General features: G+C 31.4%; 1 protein-coding gene across 2 annotated transcripts in view; it reads right to left on the bottom strand.

The window, feature by feature from the left end:
- The window catches only part of LOC149090035 (cell adhesion molecule Dscam1-like), a 105,228-nt gene extending 89,073 nt beyond the window's left edge, over nucleotides 1-16,155 (bottom strand). For both annotated transcript variants that reach the window (XM_089232013.1, XM_089232015.1), the window contains exons 1-2: nucleotides 15,400-16,155; nucleotides 60-374 (exon numbers count right to left, since the gene is read on the bottom strand). In XM_089232013.1, coding sequence (XP_089088139.1) covers nucleotides 60-374; nucleotides 15,400-15,454 — 370 coding nt within the window. In that variant the 5' untranslated portion in view covers nucleotides 15,455-16,155. The remainder of the gene's footprint in view (nucleotides 1-59; nucleotides 375-15,399) is intronic.
- Nucleotides 16,156-16,721: the final 566 nt, after the last annotated feature.

Genomic DNA, 16,721 nt, shown 5'->3' with positions numbered 1-16,721 from the left:
AATATAGAGAAACAAACATTAACGTATCGTTAGTGAATGCAACTGGAGAGCATACATACCAGCAAGAACTGTGACACCTCTGCTACCAATAGCTCCAAGAGCGTTTGAAGCGATGCATCTGTAAGCAGTGGCGTGTACGTCAGCCCTATACGCTTCCGCAGAAAAGGGTGGAAATGCCAGCGATCCATCTAACCTGGTCTGTCGGATCCCAGGGATATCATCAACCATCCCACCATCTCTGAGGATCCAAGTGACCGTAGGTGTGGGATAACCACCCGCAGAACACGGTACCACAGCGCCGGTGGAATTGGCGAACTGGACTCTGTTTGGAGGTTCCACGACGAAATTCGGAGCTTTCTCGCCTTCAGATTTCACTGAATAAGAATAAAGATAAATCACGTGATAAGACCACGGAAATGGAAGAAAAATAAATAATTCTAACATTAAATTCATAGATGTATTCAAGATCCCTAATCCCACTCTGTTTCTCTATTTTTAAGGAGCACTTTCTCGATAAATGTTTCAACAATCCTTTTACATACACAATGAAAGTAAATTTTTAATTTACGTACGGCTAAAGATCATTTAAAAATCATGTTAATCTGAAGAATTATAGGAATTATACGTGAGGGTTCATTTTTTCATAGATTTCTCAGTACACGTAGGTATATGAGAAAAACCAATTAAAGTAGCTTATATAAGAGAACTACGTTTTTTTAAATTATTAATTACTTCAACGATCCAGTTCTTTTTGTTTTTAAATTAACGAAATAATAAATTCGTTATGAAATTGATTTGTTCGTCATTTAAAAACGCGTCTGAGTTCATATACTCTGCCAAGTCAAGTTTTTCGACATCTTTTAATAAACTATTAATATTTTATTTTGATAAACTATACTAACTAAGTAGGAAAGTTGTTCACTAAATGCATTAATGCAGAGAACAATCCCCATACATAACATATGTTACGATAAATGTGATAAATCCGGTTATTATAACAATACTAATTAAGTAGGGATATTGTTTACGAAAGAAATGAAATAGGGAACAATTCACATTCGTGCGGTGAATGTGATAAATCTGGTTATTATGCATGATCATCCGCTATTATGAGTAATTGCCATCCATTTTGGTAACTTTGACAAATTTTGCGAATTTATCGCATTTACCACTGATTATGTATAATTCCCAACTCGTATTGGTGAATATGATGAATCGACATTAATTACTTAAATTTACCAGGTGTATTGCTCAAACTCTGGTTTAAGAAGATGGATTCGATCGGTGATTATGTTAAAAAATGTTGATAGATGTGATGAAAGCTAACATTACAAAATTGTTCACAATTTAGATGTTTTATCATTATAACATTATTTTAATTTAATTTTTATTGCAATATATATGTGTGGTGCACTCATCACGTACGGGAGAAAACTAATAAGTCGATAAGTGATATTTCCGCATACGATTTCTTCCATTTCTATCATACTTACCAGCTTCAATCGCAGATTATGCATAATCACAAGTAAAAATAATATAAATTTCTGAAAATTTATCAAACTTACAGAGACGGTTGGTGATTATACATAATTGTCGGTTATTATGCATAACTACCGATTTATCACATTTAAAGTGACATATGCAATTTATATTTATTCATGAAAGAAAGGTTTGTTGTAACTAAAACTTGGATAGAAAAGAACACACAAGAGTATCGTGATGGATACGAATGATCAAATACGTATTTTAACCGTAAGAAGAAATAAATAAATGAAGATTTATATATATGAATGGTCAGAAAAGAGAGAGAGAGAGAGAAAAGAAACATGCTCAAAATAGTCACTTGAGGTCAGGAAAGGTTGAAAATTCTTTTAAACCAAGGGAGTGGAAAACAATTGATTTCTTGATATTTTCTTTCTTCCTTCTACAAAGAAACAAAAGTTGAAGGATCGAAGTTTTGTTTCTTATTTATTTCGCTGTCATTGTTTGAACAGAGAACGACGATTGGTCGAAGAATCAATACTTTTATTAAATGAATGTGACTTTTTTTCCCCAATTTTTATTTAAGTCTCGCTTTTTTCCGTGTCTTGTGTTTGAAGGACCGCATAACCCTCGATGGAAAGACACTAAAGTTTAGTGTTATTATTTCAATTAGTACACAGGGGTTTGATACGACGGAAAAAAATATCTGGAATAATATTTTTCATTTAATTTTTTTAAAAATTTGTCTATTTTTTTTTAAAGTTTTTTCTATTTTTTCCCTGCTTTTTTAAATATAAAACAATTTTTTCCCACTCTTCAAAAACTTCTTTCCAGCTTGTCCAATTTTTTTTTCTTTTCATAATTTTTCAGTTTTTAAAATTTCGCTTCTTAAGTTTTAGTTTTTTCTTCCCTTTTTAATATATTTTTGAGTATGAAAATTTTCTTTTTGAACTTTAAATTTAAATTTTTTACTTTTGATTTTTAAGTTCGATTTTTTTCATTATTGATTATAATTTTTGCATATACATTTTCCCCGTAATATTTTTTAATTTTAAATATTAAATTTTTCAATCATAAAATTAACTTTTATTTTAAATTTCTAATTTAAGTTTTTATAATTTCTGAATTTTAATTTTTTGTTTTCTAATTTTAGTTTTCAAATATAAATTTTTTTCACTTTCAAATTTTACTTTTTTTAAATTTATCATTTTAATTGACACAATTTCATTTTGATATTTTGAATTTTTTGTTTGAATATGAATGAGTTTAATGTTAGAATAAAGATAAAATAGGCAGTTGGACAAAATAATTGCACCCAAGCAACATTGACGAAGATATAAACAATGATCCTTAATGTTTTATTGTAGATTTCTACAAAAATGGGAATTTTAATTTTTTTTTTGTCAACCGAAGTGGGACAAAATTTTGGTGGAAATTTAATATAAACAGTAGATAAAAATATATAATTAATGAATAATCGTTTCATTTTCCTGTGTGAAGTGCATTCTCACTGCAAATTTTTCACATTGTGTAATTAGTATCATACATTCATAAAATAATTTGATTCTTCACAATTTTGAAAGATTTTACAGATTGTTAGAAACTTTCCAATTACTTTTGATAATAATTGCACATTCGTGAAAAATCTTCGCTAATGAAACTAAATTATAAGATATTTTTTTGAAAATATATAATACATAAAATTATTTTTTCGCGAATGAAGCATTATAATTGGGTACGAATTAATGCGAAAAGATCATACTAAAAGAAAACTACCGTTATTTGTAAGACACCAGAAATCTTTATATTCCCTTAAAAAGGGAGAAACAACTGATAATGAATATAATTAATTAATTATATTTCGTTTACTCAAGCAAATTTAATAGGATTATGTTTCGAAATGGGCAAAACTGAAAACACCAATTAAATTTAATTCGCATAATTACGCTTTTTCATGAAAGTTCGTTATTTTGTTTCCGCAACATATTACTCGAGACAATATACATTCTTGAAATTTCTCGGTCCACGAAAATTGTACAATTTCGAATGTTTTGGCCTCGAAACCGGGAATCACGGGAGTTATTTCCGTGGTCAGGAAACTATTTCGATATTTTCGCAAACATTTGAAATCAGCGAATCCATGAAAAAAAAAAAAACTACATGAAAAACCGCGGAAATGTATCTCATGTTTCCGTGAAATTCTAATTCAGCTGAATTCATAAATTCTGATTCATTCGCTTTTCCGTCGATGTATTTATTTATGTATACTGTTTTTTATTTTTGTTCCGGTCGATGTTTGGTTCAATGAAACGTTATATTAGTAAATAATCGGATTTTTAAAACAGAAAGATAGAACTGTGGCCGTTTAATGGTTGGCTGCTGTGGCTTACAACGAGAATGTTTATTACCACTTGTATCCGGTCTCAAAATGGGGGAGAAAATATTCGCGTGATGCAAAACATTTGGAGCGTTTCCCACAATATGAATTCGCGTGATACTTGCAAATCTGATTGGATCATAATACGAACGAGTAAAATTTTGTACCTTTTTTGTTTCCCCCTCCACCTTTCGAAGTAATAATCGTTACTATAATCTAGTGCGATTTGTTAGTTTGCAACGGCTGTGGAGACGCACGAGTTTGTAACCATGAATATTTTAATGTTTGGTTTTAATATGCATTTTTCAGTAAAGAAAAAGACGGTTGCTGTGTCAGTGTTTGGAAGAACTTCATCTTGCAAATAGTTATTATTCGTTTCCAGAAATATTTTCCGTATTCTTTAAACAGCAAATGTTTATCTTACATGTATAATCCAATTACAGTTATTAGTTTATAGTAATTAATAAAACGCATTTAAAAACGTAATGATCGTAGATATTGGTGCCAAATACAGGCTGTACCATAAATACCGGACGGATTGAAAAAAAAAACACACGCACACAAAAAAAGTCAAGAAATTGACGTACCAGGTTGCGTTTTGCCCCATTTATCAACTCATCAGAGAGTTGGACATTTTTCGAGGTAAGAAAAAAAAACAAACTAGAAAATCATACTAATAGGTGGCGCTTTTTCGTAATACGTTAACACAATGTATAAAAACATCTAATACGTCAAATTTTACAGCAGGCAATTATCTTTCGCATGAGAATGTGTATTATAATTGCATAAAAATTGCCAGTCTAGCGCAGTCTTCCAAAAAGACTCCGTAGTTTAACAAAGCAGTATTTTAATTTGGCTGGAGTTGGTTTTCAGCGATTTCAAAATTTCGAGGGGGTGAATGCGCGAGCCTGTCTCCCAGTTGAGAAAGTCTAACCGCACAGGGAGAGAGCAGAACAGGTAGACTTTCAACACAATGCTTACATAACATGAAAATTCAGGTACTCGCTATTTGCACTTCAAAATATGGAAGGCAGATCGCAGCACGAGTAGACCAGGAAACTCGCATAATTCTGACAACATAAACACGTTAGACCATCCACCTTCCCCATATGCTCAAAAACAAATATTCCGGTATCCACCGATACATCAGAAATTCTACAGAGGGATGGGTATGAGGTGCATGGCATGTAGTAGAAATTATATTCACCCACACACACACAGGACCGCAACTAGATGCTTGTTCACCCGGGGCAAGAGCGCATTTTGACGCCCCCCTTGTAATGTTGAAGGAAAGACTTCAGAATGAAATTGGTGCCCCCTCGGGTCTAGCGCCCAGGGCACGAGACCCGCCTGCTCTACGGTCACTTGGATCCTCAGAGATAGTGGGATGGTTGATGATATCCCTGGGATCCGACAGACCAGGTTAGATGGATCGCTGGCATTTCCACCCTTTTCTGCGGAAGCGTATAGGGCTGACGTACACGCCACTGCTTACAGATGCATCGCTTCAAACGCTCTCGGAGCTATTGGTAGCAGAGGTGTCACAGTTCTTGCTGGTATGTATGATCTCCAGTTGCATTCACTAACGATACGTTGATGTTGGTTTCTCTATATTTCTTCAGTTTGACTGAATGACAACTAATACATCGAATGAATCTCATGGATGTATTAATAGTTGCTGCCCTTGTGTGCAGGGCAGCAACTAGTAATACACACACACACACTATACCCAGGTGGAATTTGTTCACAAACTAGTTGTCGATTCTCATCGCCCTTTAAAGGGGGTTACATTTAGAACCACACAATGAAGCGCGATCTGTCGCCCTGAATTCCAACTAATTTTTTTTCTTGTGTCAGAAGAATCCGACACTTTTTACAAGACATACCCGCTACCCTGTACGCCAATTTGTTGATTTTCCAAACTTACAAAGGCATGTATTTTTCACATGTCTTATAGTAAATTTCTCGTAAATTGAGTAAAAACATGGTGTTATGAAACAAATAATACACTTGAAATTAAAGACATTTACGCGAATGGATTCAGCAATAAATATTGCATTACGACAAAACATTGCAAAATCATTAAGCTCTTTAGACTTTAAACATTGTATTTCATCAGGATCGAAAAGGCATTAGGCCATCGAGAAAAAAAAAGACTATTTGCAAATGGCATTAATTTCAATAAAAAGCTAATTAGCCTTACCAATAAAAATAATATTAATCGCATAAGCATAGAAAAGTCGCAATGGGTAAGCTCGAAACGCTTACATTTCGATACGTAATCCATAATTTCATCAGTCTAGATAGATTAAAACAATTCGTATTGGATGTTGTGTATATTTCCTATATTCCCCAGAGACAGAGCGGAGGTCACGGTTGGTCTGGAGGATGTTATGTATATTAAATTAATAATTTTTTTTTATGCTAATAGAATTTCAGCATATATCCAATGTACTCACAGTGTTTCTCATTTCAAAGGATAACAACAACAACAACACACCTGATCTGAACTTTACTCAACAGCGAAAAACATGACTAATTTCTTTGAGAATTATCTTCTTAACACAGAAGTTGGACTCGAAATATTATTATGCACGATGGAGAAAAGCAAAGTTGGATATTATCATCATTCTGTGAAATTTTCGGATGTTCTCTTTATATATAAAAAAAGTATTTTTTAGGGACCATTCAAGTGTTACGTAAGCAGATTTTTAGCCCTTTTTGATCCCCCCCCCCCTCGTCAGCAAAATTTCGTCAGCAGCTTAGAATATTTCATATCTTCAAAAAGGGTGGTTGATGACGTAAGCAACCTTCGAACCCCCCCCCCCGCCCCACTTGTCATCAAAAGTCAGCATATCCGAAACCCCCACCCCTCGATACTGACGTAATACTTGAATGACGCCTTATACAAAAAAGGTTTTGATATTTTACAGGAGAACTATTCCAAGGTAATATAAACTATTCCTTCGCCGAAAAATGTTAAGAACATTTATGCACCAGCGTATATATTTTATGGTAAATGTGATAAATCCAATAATTATGCATAATACCCGGCGATTGCGCGTGTTTCGCCGTCCATTTTGGTAAGTTCTAATTTTATCATTTATACAGGTTATTATGCATAGTACCCAAGCGTCGTTGGTAGGTAAAATTGATAGTAAATAAGTATTAATATTACTAAGAAAAATTATTACCTTTATCGGCGATTATGTATAACACCCAAGCGTCGCGTCGTTGGTAAACATGGAAAATCGTGCCATATGATACACTATACATAATGATTTATATATGTATTGCATCATTATATCGGGGTACGATTTCAAAATTTCTTGTCATTATATCGGGGTTCCACTAATATATTCATCCCACATACGAGACTCATTTGGAATTATTTTGATATTTATTGAATTCACCAATTACACTAGGGTATTACGCATAATCACAGATAAAGGCAATAAATTTCATGTAGTTATCAAATTTACCAACGATGCTTAATTATTATGAATAATCACCGATAAGTGATAATTTTTTTAGTATTTATCGAAATTAACAATGTCGCTTAGGTATTATGCATATTTTCGGGTAAAAGTGATAAATTTATCGAACTTACCAAGGCGATTTGTAAGTATTCATAACAACCGGTTATTATTATTATAATAACCGATTTATTAAATTTAACGTAACATATTCAATACACAGATATCTACTATATATCAAGTGTTTTCATATAAATATTTTGTTAATGTGAATCAAATTTCCTTGTGTGAATATTCTTTCTAAAGTTTCTTGTGTATATTATTTCTAAAGTTTCTTGTGTATATTATTTCTAAAGTTTCTTGTGTATATTATTTCTAAAGTTTCTTGTGTATATTATTTCTAAAGTTTCTTGTGTATATTATTTCTAAAGTTTATTGTGTATATTATTTCTAAAGTTTCTTGTGTATATTATTTCTAAAGTTTATTGTGTATATTATTTCTAAAGTTTATTGTGCATCTTGTGAATATTCTTTCTAAAGTTTCTTGTGCATCTTGTGAATATTCTTTCTAAAGTTTCTTGTGTATATTGTTTCTAAAGATTCTTTTGCATCTTGTGAATATTCTTTCTAAAGTTTCTTGTGCATCTTGTGAATATTCTTTCTAAAGTTTCTTGTGCATCTTGTGAATATTCTTTCTAAAGTTTCTTGTGCATCTTGTGAATATTCTTTCTAAAGTTTCTTGTGTATATTGTTTCTAAAGATTCTTTTGCATCTTGTGAATATTCTTTCTAAAGTTTCTTGTGCATCTTGTGAATATTCTTTCTAAAGTTTCTTGTGTATATTGCTTCTAAAGATTCTTTTGCATCTTGTGAATATTCTTTCTAAAGATTCTTTTGCATCTTGTGAATATTCTTTCTAAAGTTTCTTGTGCATCTTGTGAATATTCTTTCTAAAGTTTCTTGTGCATCTTGTGAATATTCTTTCTAAAGTTTCTTGTGCATCTTGTGTATATTCTTTCTAAAGTTTCTTGCGTATATTCTTTCTAAAGTTTCTTGCGTATATTCTTTCTAAAGTTTCTTGCGTATATTCTTTCTAAAGTTTCTTGCGTATATTCTTTCTAAAGTTTCTTGCGTATATTCTTTCTAAAGTTTCTTGCGTATATTCTTTCTAAAGTTTCTTGCGTATATTCTTTCTAAAGTTTCTTGCGTATATTCTTTCTAAAGTTTCTTGCGTATATTCTTTCTAAAGTTTCTTGCGTATATTCTTTCTAAAGTTTCTTGTGTATATTCTTTCTAAATTATCGTGCGAATATTCTCTGTGAAACCTTTCTGGCATATTCTTTAAATTCCCTTGTAAATATTTTTTCAATGGACTGAACTGGTATGAAAACCCTTGGCATTACATAGAAGTAACTCTATGAATTTTAAATATTAACTTTTTCTAAAAAACTTTTAATAAAAACCACTTGAACGCTGTTCTTGTCTGGGAATTTATCTAAATCGATAAAATACAAATATCACTACAAAGTATCAATCCTTATAGTACACAAGCTAAAAATAAAATCAGACATTCAAAAACAAGTTTTGAAAGGATTCGAATCCAGTTTTAGTACAATATGGTAAGCATATACATTAATGCATTTTATATACTACTCAATTTTTAGTTAAAAAAGAATTTAAAAAAATAAAGATTCAGGGAAAATTCCGAAGGGAGCTAGTTTTGCATGCGGAAAATAATAGTAAAAATTTTTTTTTTCTGTGTAAGGAGTAGCAATAACCAAAAAAACTTATTTATATATTTTTTTTTTTTATATACTCGGAAATGCATGTATTGCTGTGTTACACATACATATATACGTTCCTTGGTTATTTTTCAGTGCTATTCTATTTTCCTCGTTTCATGAGATCCTCGACATGAAATGCTTTTAGTTTTTTGCTGGATTACCCTTCACCGAAAAAGAAAAAGAATAGAGTAAGATGCAGTTTGTTTGCAAAACTCGTAGTCGGATTATATGGAAGCAAGGAAAATGAAATGGATAAGAGAAAGAAAAGAACAATAAAAAGCGGAAAAAGAATAAAGAATCTTATATAAATTTTTTTTTAGTACTTTTACTGAAAAACTGGATAAAAAATTTTTTATGGTTCTGTTTCCTCCGAAAAAAATAATATTTTGTTTCATAAACTTAGTTTCTTCTTTCTCAATTCCCGTTTTTAATGAGAAATTTACGTAAAATCCAACTATCTCTGTGAATTACACTTATGACAAATTCAACAAATCACGGGTAAGAGATGCTAAACGAAAAAAAAAAAATTAATTAGTAAAGTGTTGAAGAAATTTCTTGAGTTTGGCCATTAACATTCATTATGAAGAAATTCGAAATGCGAATTTCTTGTTTTTCATAAAAAGTTTCTTATTTTTAATATTGAAATAGTTACTTTCATTATTTAGTTTTTCCTATTCAATTATTTTCTGAATTGATTTTAGAATCCGTCGTATCGAATAACATACAAACTTCCGTTGTTTTTAATGTATGTTCATTAAAAATTTGATATTTTTACCATATCGATTGCAATTTGATCTCGAATTCTTTCAATTTCGATTTGAAATAATATATTGTTCCGTCTTTTCATTTTCATTTTTGTGATCTCAAATTTTGGTTATATGCTATTGCACTATTGAATATTCTTTTAAGCAATTTCTGTATGTAACGAAAATACAGTCAACACTCGTTCTAAAAGGAAAAAAAAAACTGAAAAGAAATTTAAAGATAATTTTGGATATTAGAAATTCACTGAAATTGATGGAATTAATATTCCGAAGATATACGATGTTTTTCGTGGTTAGCTTCTATTTTTTTCGTGTTTCCTGAAACACAAACTATCCAATGTGCGGCATTAGTGTAATTTCTGCCGGTCCAAAAATTATTTTTCCTAGTTACGTCTTTTACGGTCTGGAATTATTTCTCCCATTTATATACGCACTTGTTTGCTGGGCTGCAAATTTCTCTTCCTGTTCATGCAATCTTTTGTCTGACTTAACTCCACTATTTATGTATTTTCTTACTGGTCCGCAAACAATTTCTCTTGTTTATGCATTTTTTGCCCATTCGTGAATTATTTTTCTGTTTATGTATTTTCTGTCGGTCTGCAATTTTTTTTTCAAATTTTCTGCTAATTATTTCTTTGGTTTTTCCCAGTCCGTACTTCTACGTATAAATTATGTTTATGCCTTTTTGCAAATCATTTGTCCAAATTTTAGTGGCCGGCAAATTATCTCTCCTATTCATGTTTTTCATTGAATTTTTGTTTTCAGAAATCTTTTTTTTTCTTCTATTTATTTATTTTTTCAAGGTTCGATTTTTTCCCCCTATATAGTAATTTATTTTTTACCGGTCTGAAAAATATTCTTCCGGTTGATGTATTAGTTTTTTTACTGGTCCGCAATCTTTCCCATTTCCACCAGTTCATGAACATTTTCAACCATTTTCACATGTCTGCAGTTGTAAAATCGTTGGAGAAAGCATTATGGGGAAATAGATTTCAATGAAAATAAACTAATTAGAGAGATTTAGTCACATAAAAAAATTATCAAATAAGAGTACGCGAGTTATTAAGGAGACAGGAGACGGTAGTTTGCTCACTCGCTCTAGTATTTATTCACTTGTCCGATTTATATTTTGCAGATATTATCGCATTTATTACCGAACAAATTTTTTCTCGAACATATTTTTTTGAAGATAACTAAAGAATGTTAGATAGTTCTCGTTTCTCGCTGCGGAAAATTTTTCCAAAAAAAATTATGTGTCAGAAAAGAAAAAAAAACAACATTCGTGGAGTATACGTTAATATCCGGTAGATCACGGTAGAAGATGAGAAGAGAAATTTTCGTTATGATAATGATGATGATTATCATTATGATACCGTCACCGTCATTCCGAGAAACTCAGAAAAAATCGATCATTTGATTAGAAAATGATATGCGAATATGCAAGTTCATAAAAAAGGGAAATGATCGAAATATGAACATAAATGATAAAAAAAATGTACTCATAAATGATAAAAAAAAAATGTACTCATAAATTTATGGGACATTCTTATGTAATAAAACTCATTTATATAATCAGGTTAGACATACAATAAGTAATAAAACGTAAGAAATTAAGTATTTTTTATTTTGATTAAGTTTCTGATAAATCATAAGTAATATGATAAAAACGACAATCACACACACATTTTTATTCACTTTACGAAAAATGAGTTTTGGAAGTTAAATGTGTGTGTAATATACAGTATTTGAATTACTAACAAAAAATACAGGGTAATCATAGTTAAAGTTCCAGTTTTTCTCGAAAACCCGTCAGTATATTAACACTACTCAGATCTTTATAGTGATCGTTCTGGAGGACGTATCCCATTGAAACTTGGTATATACGCTATATGGTCTATGGGGAAAAGGAAAACTCAATTAAAATAAGCATCACTTTTCCATCTTCGAAAGTTGAACTATTTTTTTTTAAATTTAATAAATCTCTCTGCCATGGTCTCATTAAGATATCCTAACGTTTTTTCTGTATTTGGATAAGTAATTTTTGAGGAAAGTACACAGAAACTTTAATTAAAATCATTCTATGTATATCATTCGTATAAATCTTTTTTTGAAATTGGAAAAAAAATTATTATTAACTGAAAATGATGAATTGCAAATTTAAGCAATAATAAATTTATTTTAGAAATGGAAAGGGCTACTTTAACGATTTATGATGTTTTTTTAAGTATAATTTCGAATGAGATTTCTTAAATTTCTTTCTTTTAACTTCTGGTAGAACATAATAATATGATAAAAGTGGTAATCGAAATGTGTGTAATAAATTTTAACTTCAACACTAGAAGGACCAGGTTGGTAATTTTGACCGTTTTTGGTCTTTACGTTAAATTTTCATTATGAACGTTTAGAATGAAATTTCAAGATTTGCTAAAAATGCTTAAATATTACGCATATCCAACTATCATAAATGGAAAAAAAATCGGCTGAGATATTTTTATTTATACAGTACCTATAGAAGGAATTTTGATTGGTAACGTTATAGGCCCTTTCACAGCCATGTGCTGCAAATATTTTGCCGAATCATGACATCAAATTACAACTAATATAGATATGCTCAGATTTTGGCTAGTTAAAAGCATCATTAATGATCGGCCAATTATAAAGTAAAAATGCTTATTTGGCTAAAAATGTAATACGAATCACTGAATCTTGTCTGAAAGCGAATGGAAATTTGAGCTCGTGATAATTGTTTTTCTTTATCAATACTTGCTGAAATACTAAAGCAGAATAATACTATCTTGGTAATTATAATAATAAAGGATCGGAAACAAATTTAACGTGGAATTCATCAGGAAAGCTTTTATATGAAACCGCATTTGACGCATTTATACATAAAGACGTTGTATTTTGCGTTTATTGGATAAAAAAAAAGGAAAACACTTTCCTACTACTTTCAATTCATTGAAATATTCTGAAAGTGAGAAAAATTTGCGAAACCGTCGAGTTTTACAACGAAACGTAAAGCAAGTACAGTGTTGATCATATGGCTCGAAATTATTCCGTGCGAAAATAATTAATTTCCTAACAAGCATTTCCCGACGTGGCCGCAAGAAATGCTTGTTCGATTTGTGGAAGAAAAACAAAAACCGGGAGAGTTAATTTAATTCATGTCGAAGTTAGTAAAAAAGCTCAGAGACCCTTATTTGTTCAGGAATCAGAATTTTCCTAAAATTCTGATTTTGTTGTTAGAAAAACAACAAGAGCTACTGTGCCACGAAAAAGACAGATATGCCAGGTCCCACAATACAATAACTTTTATAATAATAAATACTAATAATGACAACAAAATTAATTCAATAAACTTTCAATGCATAAAAAATATATATGCGGAAAATGAGTTTCTAATGTAATGAAGGTATTGAAAAGCAAAGAAAGTTGATGTGCGAATACAATTGATATTATAACGTTTAGACAATGAATATTTTTTTATTGGTTGTGCAGCGAGGAACTCCGTGTAAGTATTATCCTCTTCAAACCTTAAGCCAAAACTGACAAAAAATATTTGCTTTCCCATTGATTTGTGTTTATTGCATGTCAAAATGACCTTTAAAGAAGAAAAAAAGTTATAAAAGAAAAAAATTAACGTTATCTTATTTAGATACCTTTGTGCCTAGCCTAAGTCATGAATTTAAAAATGGATCATTAAAACCATTAAATACCGTTAGTAAATAGGTATACATACGTGTGCCTCGGAGCAAAGAGGGTTAAAAATAAAATTTAATTATAAATTTTTTTTGAAAAACTCCGAGTTTTTATATAATATTGCTTACCTACACCCATATCTACATTTGGCCGTAAAAAAAAACTATAAAAATCGAGATTTTATAGTGAAAATCAACCTCCGGTCATTTTGACCGGTATCGGTATTTATAGGAAGAACGAAATGTGGGTTCTCTCTACTAGTTTTAACACAAAAATTCTACCATATACATCACTTGTATAAATTTTTTTCTGAAATCTGACTAACTGAACGAAATTAATATATTTTCAAGATATAACGAACGATTTAAATTTTTTTTCAATAAGTTTCTGAATGATATTTCGAATCTATTTTATAAATTTCTATTCCGCAGAAAAAATTTACATCTACATAGTTTCTTATCCTCGATTTACATTGCAGCAGGAGGTAATTTAATTACAAAGTAAAATATTTTTATCCTCATCACCTTTATTAAGCGTTCTGTATAAATTTTCATCATGACAGAAATGAATGTTTCAACCTATAAAAAATAACCGTAAAGAGAAAAAATTTATTCACCAGACAGAAATTCGAGAAAATTATTCCCAGAAATTTCAAGAAGGTTATAAAATCAATCTTATCGGCTTCCTATGAGCTGACATTTGCACATGCATGGCGAAAAATGTGATATATCGGTCTCTCTTTACTTTTTTCTATTCTCTTCTTTAAAAAAAACTATATTACAGTTTTGAGCTTTGAAACCATATTTCTTGGATATTCCAAAATACGGTCTACCAATTCTCTCTCATTGTGTAACTTTGAATATTATTTTATTGCTGTTTGAACGAGAAGAGAAAGATGCTAAACTGAATTTCATGGAAGTGATTCAATTTCATTTATTTTTCTTTTTTCCATTTTCCCTCCAGAATAGAATTCATTTATTGCAATGAGAAAAAAAAAATGGTTATTGAATGTATCGTGTGAATGTAGATTCAATAATTATGGTTTTTTGGAAATAAAAGTTTTTTATTGTCATACTGTCGACGATGTTTGACGTAAGGTTTGTCGCAATGGTGAGAGAAGATTACTGAAATTACCATTACCGAAAAGAAAAATGTTATAATTCTTAGGAATGAGTCATTCAAATTGAATTGATATTAACTTTTGTGAAATTATTCAATGAAAGACCTTCTCGCCTTTTCCTCTGTTGTTCGTCCAAACCTGCTCATCTTTCTTGCTATTAACGTCTTTTATATTTTTGATTATACGTTTTTAATTATGCCGCTTATTATTTATTTATTTTATTTAGATTTTTTCATGCATGTTATTTCTTTTTCACGTGTCGGAAATGAATTGAATATTGAACATGAATATTTCAGTTATATTAGTGTTGAAATTCTCAACTTTGGTTCTTGAAAGAGATGAAATATTTTCTTATTTTTAGCGTTGAGAATAATTCAAAAACATTTACATCCGTTAATATTTTATTCATAATCCTTGTGAATTTCATTAATGAACCAAAATTTAACAGAACGAAACCATTATTTGGAAAACCGAATTTTCTCTCTTTTTTTAATTTTAGCTAGAACTGATTTGCTTTAAATGTATTAATAATAAATGTCTAGGGAAAATTCAACTGATATTCATTAAAATTGTTTAAAAAATATCTGAAGGGGGAATAAGTCAACAGCCAAACTTTAATCACTATTTGTGATGCTTCGTCATGCAAAAAGCCACGTAAAAAAAAATTGAAGCTGGATGAAAGTTTGTGACAAACTTACCCGTGATTGCCTTCAGAAATATCACGAGTAGAGAAGTTATCACCACAAACGTCATTTTTGGAAGAGGTAAGAATTTAGTTCCCCAAGACGTACACAAAAAAGAACCGCTTCAAATCTTTCAGCAAAAAATACGCGAACACTACCGGGCATAAATTTCGCCAAAAGTTATCAAATAATGTTAGTCCGTCGTAGAAGTCGCACGTGTAAAATATCGAAAATGTCTTGAGCAAGTATCGGACAATATATTGTCTCACAGTTGTTAAAATCGAGTCCAAGACACTCCTCAAACTTTCTTTGTTTTCGCTAATCTTTCTCTTTAACACGCTGTTATCGAAAGCTCTAAGCCATCCATCACGTGTCGGACAATGCGTAGCACTTTTTCGATAAATATCACCAGTATCCCCCTCATTAACTTCTTGTCAGTTTTCGACGTGGATTATAATTGCTACGATGATGAATCACCACAAAAACGTGCGTGAAAACTTTACACTTGTCGAGAGAGAGAGAAAAACGAAAGATAAAGAGACGATATATATATTTAGTCGTTTTGCATGAGTCTATTCCAACGTGCATTCGAAACGAGGAGACGACTCATTTGAGAAACGCGCCATTCGTATGAACAACGACCGAGCGACTGAGCGGCGTTTTCTGCTCGCCGCTCGCTCGCGTGGATCCAAAGCAGTGACGTTCCTGAGGCAAGAGCCAGAGACAAAATGAGATTCCGCCACAGTCGAGGGATGTTTTCCATCTGCACAGTTTCCCGTCGGTTCCCCTTTTACCTCCGAGCGAAGTTTCCACTCGCACACTACTACCCGCGACCCCGAACGGGATCTGACCAATGCGCATGTGCTTGCTACCCAGGACCACCTATATCATCTATTGACTACGTATCTGCTCAAACTGTTGAGAAGCGGCTGGACAGAATCAAAGGTCAATGTTAGATGGTCGGGGGGAGGTAACCACAAAGGAAAAAAAAAGAAGAAGAGATAAGATTGAACAAGAAAAGAAATAAAATGAGAAAGAAAATAGTCATGTACGAGCCGAGTGTCTTTGGGAAGAAAAGACTTGATTAGTGTCCCGTGGACTTTTTTTTTCTTCTGTATTTTCTCGCGATTCCGAGTTACGTTCGTTAGCGGGACTCGCTAAGTTCTCTTTGTTTGACAATTCACCGATTTCAGAGAAGATGAAAAAAAATTGCTATTAATTTTTTTCATTTGGGCATTTTTTGATTTTCAACGAATTTTTCCCATGACAGATATTCGTACTTTTCCCACATCCTCTTCGTTCTAGAGGTACACGTTTGTGTATTTCATTTTTAATGG

Source organism: Pholcus phalangioides, unplaced genomic scaffold (assembly GCF_987345545.1).
Source record: "Pholcus phalangioides strain wild (caught in Gottingen) unplaced genomic scaffold, Ppha-v1.0 ptg000001l_1, whole genome shotgun sequence".
NCBI lineage: Eukaryota > Metazoa > Arthropoda > Arachnida > Araneae > Pholcidae > Pholcus > Pholcus phalangioides.
Note: the sequence above shows the minus strand (reverse complement) of the source record. Positions and strands in the feature narration are given on the sequence as shown.